The sequence below is a fragment of the Corticium candelabrum genome, chromosome 9, assembly GCF_963422355.1.
Source record: "Corticium candelabrum chromosome 9, ooCorCand1.1, whole genome shotgun sequence".
NCBI classification, from domain to species: Eukaryota; Metazoa; Porifera; class Homoscleromorpha; order Homosclerophorida; family Plakinidae; genus Corticium; species Corticium candelabrum.
In genome coordinates, this window is record NC_085093.1 from 5,757,228 (window position 1) to 5,763,227 (window position 6,000).

A 6,000-nucleotide genomic window follows, 5' to 3' on the forward strand; every position below is an offset into this window, starting at 1 on the left:
GCGCTCACTTATCGAACTGTTTACGTGAATATGCATGGTGACAATACCAATTGGGTTGGTTAAAAGTTTGCAGGTGTTTCTTTATATTTGTACAAACGTAATATTCTTTCTTTAAAAGTCGACAAATCTTTTACTGGTTCCTCAGGCGCGTACGTATGGGGGGTTTGGGGAGTGTGAACGAACCGACCCAGTTTAGTTGAGTTCCACTTGTACAATACCTCTTGCAGGTACAAGACCAATTAGACTCAAGGGCATATTCAGAGGTACTTATGACTGGATGTACAACCTTGCAGTTTAGATATGTTCAGTGTACGCGTGTATAATATAAATTGTAATGTATGGACTCTCTATGGTTTGTTATTAGAGCTTTATCTGTCTCGTTGTATTAAACAACAATTACATTAATTGTATACTCAACCACCTAGATTTGACCTATTCATTATTGTCAACGCTTGAATCTTTGAAGTTATATCTTGCAATAGATTGTCTGGCAGCAGCAAATTTCGAAGTTTTCGTTTGGCAATGTCATTTCTGTTGTCACTATGGGCACGTGCAACAAGTGCACGTGTGCCCATCCTGGATCCGCTTCTGTTGAGTCATGCATGCAATATTGCAAAGAAACTGTAGCTGCCTGAGTGCTAGCCTGGGTCTCAAGTTCGAGATGCAGATCTAGACTCCAAGACTTTTGGAGCGTAATGTCAAATGTATATATATGTACATTTTATATTTCTTCTCTTTTATATTTTATATTTCTTCTCTTTTTATTGGGAAAACTTAACACGAGTGCGATCAGCTGCTCGGTTTCACGATATGCTGTCTAACATAGTCTGCATGGTTAGACCAATTCAATGCCAATTAATATTTCAATATATAAGATTAAGTGTAGGTATAATTTAAAGTTTAATATTTTCAAAATATTTATTAAATTTAAGAAAAGAGGTAGATCGTTTTGTAATAATAATAATATATTCAGAACTTCATTTAGCAATTATATTAAAATAGATAACTTAGCAATTTGATCAAAAGTGTGTATCAAATAGTTTACTCAAATTTCCATGTATTAATTACCAAGCAAATTCCAACAAGTTTTAGCAGACTTAATTAGGATTATCAGCACTAAGTTCACTGGAAAGGACGTTAGAAATTAGAGACGGGCATCCAAAGCATGTACAAGCGCCAATACAGATAAATTCTTAGAAAATTGATGTGGCCACAACGTTGTAAAATATTGGACACGTGTATCTAATTGTAATGATTTCATGATCATCTTGAATGCGTATTAACGTTTGCTAATATTAATAACAGAATAGTCTTGTACATGTCTAGAATCGTATTCCATCATTCACCAATCTTTGAAATTTACGAAAATTTGCTTAATTCGTTTATAAATTACTGTTACTTTTTATCATTTACAAAAATCCTGCACAGTCCCAGATGAAAGTGGACGTTACGCTTGACAGATTGATATGTGATATGTGATAGTGTATGTTTATAATATTTATGAAAGTATGATACTCTTAATTAAAATGGCACGATTTTTTCCACAACAGGCATACACAGATAATTTCGAACTTAAACTCAAAGTGTTTATGCGCAAAACTTGCTTTGAAGTTAAGTGAAGTTAAATATTCTACGGTTTAACGCACGTTATGGAAAACGTGGCCAACGTGAGCGTAATTAATTAACATCGCGTTACGGAAATCTAGCACGATATAACTGGCACTTCCTCGAAAACCTAGATCGCAACAAATTACATGGCGTTAGCAAATGTTAATTTTTGAAAAACACTAACAAGTACATGTTCGTAGAACCGTAACCGTTCGAGACGTTTAACCAATAGGTATCGTTAATTAATAGATAAACATTTGTTTCAACTTTTTGAGTAAATCATTTCTGACAGCATTTCTACTGAATGAGTGACGAAATTTGTAAATCGTGTGTTATTTCAAGCATTATAGATCAGCCCACTTGAAGTCAAGTTGAGGAGGCTAGTTGTATGTGATTCCGTACTTTTGTTATTATTATATAACTTAATTAAGCTTGTGGATATCGAGAATCACGATTGATAAATATATACTTATATATTCTTCTGAGCTTTGATTATGCTCTTCTACAAAGGAAAGACATACTCTTTTCACTACATTACAGTATGCACAAACTACTCTCTTTAGTTTTCTAATTGAACATGCGATTGTTGTCTGGAATTGAAAATGGAATGAACGAAATGGTCACGCACCCTCCTTGTCACGCAGCTTGACTGCAGATGTGAACGTAGGCCCCGACGATATGACAGTCCAGAGATCGCCGAGTCACACCGTAGAACTCGATCTACTAGCATTGTCTAACACTATTGACTCTCGTAGCTATACCTAGCATTGACCTAGTAGTCTATCTATTAACTAGTTGTAGCTGGCTATAGCTATGACCATGTTCTTTCAATTGTAGCCGCACACTGTTCTACGTTAGCTAGTTGAGTTAGCTAGTTGAGTTGAGTTGAGCAACTAGAGAGTTCAGTTGAGTTGACATAAAATAGAGTTCAATTGAGTTGACTTCAAATAGAGTTCAGAAAGCGTTGTAGAAAACGATGGAGGTGCATGTCGGTCTACTTGGTGAGTTGTGCGACGTCATGCAAATAGAGAAATGTGACCTGCTATAGAGTACCACGCCCACCCTTATGGTATACAGTGTGCCCGTGAAAGCGCGCAGTCTACTACTTAATTGTAGTAGGTTGACGGTTTCGATGTTTTAATTGTGTCTCGAATTTTCCTAGACAACAAACGAGTCTGTAGACTTCGTCACCACAGTTGCCAACTCGGCGATCCGCTAGTGCGGAGCCTAGCTAACTAGATATACATCTGTAGCAGTTCCCCTCTAACCGGTTCATCTACGGTAAAAGTAGTGTGTTGTGTACAATGCACATACGTACACAGCTAGGGACCGCGGTATTCACTGGCACAACGTTGTGTGTCAGAGAGGAGTTGTCCGCGGCCAACAGCAGCCAGCGTGGTTTGGCACGTGACGAAAAGTAAAGTAAAAACAAACACCTGCTTGAGTGTTGGAAATGTTGTCCCCTGAGACACGCGTTCGAATGGATGCCCCGCTGAGATCCCCCCGCTGTGTCTAGTGTCTACGATCATTTTCAATTGTTGATTGAATAAGCGACTGCGCGTTCAAGTTTCTAGTTTTGAGCACATAGGTGCCTAAAATCAAACTTTAAAAAATAAATTTAGAGATCACAAGAATCAAACATCAACAGATGAAAAACCATTTTACAAAAAAATAAAAGAAGAATAGAAATAAAAAAATAAAAATTAAAAAAAAAAGTTAAAATTTAATAAATACAAAAATTTTAAATAAGAATGCAATTAAATTAAAAATTAAAAAATTAGAAATTAAGAAAATTAAAAAAATAAATAAAATTAAATAAAAATGAAAAAATTAAAAAATAAAAATTGAAATGTAGAAAATTAAATGACCGTGCCATCCACACTCCATGTTACACATGACTTACATATATATTCATGCATTTGCAGCATAAACAAATTCACGGGCTCTAACATAAATATCTACTCCCTGACAGTCAGAATCAGCCATTGGGTCTATCAGCATGACCAGATCCTGCAATTGTCCAGACCAGACCAATTGTCATTTCAATATTTATTTACTTTGCAAATAGATTCAATCTTTCCATCCATCCAATTTTCGTAAACTACGAATATTAAAATAGCCTTTGGATGCAATTTCTTGCTCCGTACTAAATGTAAATAGAAAGTTACCCGCAGTTGCTAGCGCGAGCCATATCTCCTAGACACTCAAATACGGTGGCTTATTGCGTTAAACATCTAGGCTTCAGACAATCGTATACTTAAAATTCTACGTAACTCGCAAATTCTGTACATGTGCTTTAGACTAAGTAGACCGTAGAGAGGAGTACTGTCTAGTGAACTGTAGCGTCTAGTTTGACTCACATGTTGGAAGGACATGCAGCAGGAAGTGGTAACCTATGTCCTGTCCTGAGGTAATCAACAATTCCAATGTTAGGCGTGTTTGAATAAGGAGACTTTCCCAGGCTGAATACTTCCCACGATGTCACGACAAAAGACCACTGTAAGATAAAGAGCTATATTTAATACTGTATTTGTTTTATTAATATACTGAAATTAGGCCTTTACGCGATCCTCAGTACCACTAGGTGCAGGTAGGCACTTACACGCGCACATCTAGACGCACATGAACGCGCGCACGCTCGCGCTCACACACACGCACGCACGCACGCACACACACACACACACACACACACCAACACGCACGCACGCACGCAGGCACAACAAACATGCATGAATGCACGGACGCAAACGGATATGTTCAATATAAGCAATTGCAAGTTACTGGCAACACAGTTTTCACTGCCACTATACCACGTCGCTTTTCTCAGAATAAACTCTTTGCAGCAAACTTTCAGGAGCCATCCATTTGACGGGAATTGGTGTGTCACTTTCTTGCCTGTAGTAGGATTGCTCGTTGATACAACGAGCCATACCAAAATCAGCAATCTTTACGGTCATGTTGCAATCTAGCCTTCAAAAAATCATATATTACGATTATACGTTATAATGGCAGTTTATTTGGTACATTTTAGTATTCACGAGGATAATACTTTTGGGTTAATGCTGAAGTAAACAGTCAAGGATACAAGCTTCAATTGGTTTGGTTTGTTTTAACTAAAATTATTGTATATTATTACATTAATTTTCTTTCTATACAGGAAGTTTATTCTTGCAAATTGATTACTACATAAACAGTCTACATACGTTTAATTATTATTATATATATATATATAAATATATATATATATATATTTATTTATTTGGTACGAATACTAATCTTATAAATATTTTAAATAAATCTGCGTGAAAAGGATAAGTGAACTGGTCTTACATGCAGTTTCTTGCTGCTAGATCTCTATGAATGATAGAACAAGTACTGAGATACTCCATGCCCGAACAAATCTCTATTACGTAGCTTAGCAGTTTCTTTGGCTGTAAAACAAATTTCATAATTAACTTGAAGTCTATCGATACTATTTGTATCCTCACCGTGCAATCCTCGTCTTTATCGACATCGCATTGCTTTCTTTTATTGCAAAGATATGATTTAAGATCTCTATTCTTCATATAAGGTAAGACGATCAGCGGCCCTCCGATGTCTTCTTTGCCTGCAGATACTCCTATCAAGTTGAGCACGTTGCGGTGATTAAGTTTGTGCATTGAAATGCACTCATTCATGAATCCAGTTACGTTGTCGCTTTTAATTTCATCTACGAAAATTTTAATTAAGCACAATCTTGTCTTAATTTAATAAGATAATTTTACTGTTTATGCTCTTGATGGCAACTGTCATTTGGTATGTCTTCGGTAGTTTGGGTTTGGAAGAATAATCTTTTTTCCTGAACTGCCGCTGTGCACTGACCTTTGTAAACAAGTCCGAAATTTTCTGTTGTACATAAACGTTATGTAATCTGCGCGTAAATGTCAAATTCCACACGATGTCGCACCTTTACCAAGCAAGCACTCAACTATTATTCGACTGCCACATATAATATGTACATCCGGAATACGACTTTCTACCATGTTGACTAGTTCATCATTTCCTGTTTACCAAACCAAATTTATTTGTTGTAAAACATTTCTACAACCAGAAATTATCTGCTGAAACTTAAAGTCATATTATATTGTAGCAAGTCATTACCTAACAAATGCATTTTCTATAAGCCAAAATTTTAATTTTTAATATATATACATAAACATGTAACTTACTAAAATCAAGAGTACATAAAAATTTTTACTATACATACTTTTAAGAGATTGTCGTCGTTATCATTTCCGTTGTGATTTGTGTTTGCAATTTCTTGATTTCTTACTTTTATAAGACTCACTGTTATCGCAAAGATGCAAATAGGCACAGATGTACATACAGATATGGCTACAACAGTAGTTTGAC

The 6,000-nt window shown here is 35.9% G+C and overlaps 1 protein-coding gene across 1 annotated transcript; it reads right to left on the reverse strand.

Moving 5' to 3' along the window:
- Window positions 1–3,964: 3,964 nt before the first annotated feature.
- LOC134184711 (tyrosine-protein kinase receptor UFO-like) lies at window positions 3,965–5,030 on the reverse strand. Its single transcript, XM_062652457.1, has 3 exons — window positions 4,939–5,030; window positions 4,419–4,578; window positions 3,965–4,105 (listed from the first exon to the last, which is right to left on the reverse strand). Exons 1-3 carry the CDS (start codon window positions 4,995–4,997, stop codon window positions 3,965–3,967), a joined length of 360 nt encoding a protein of 119 aa, XP_062508441.1. The 5' UTR covers window positions 4,998–5,030.
- Window positions 5,031–6,000: the final 970 nt, after the last annotated feature.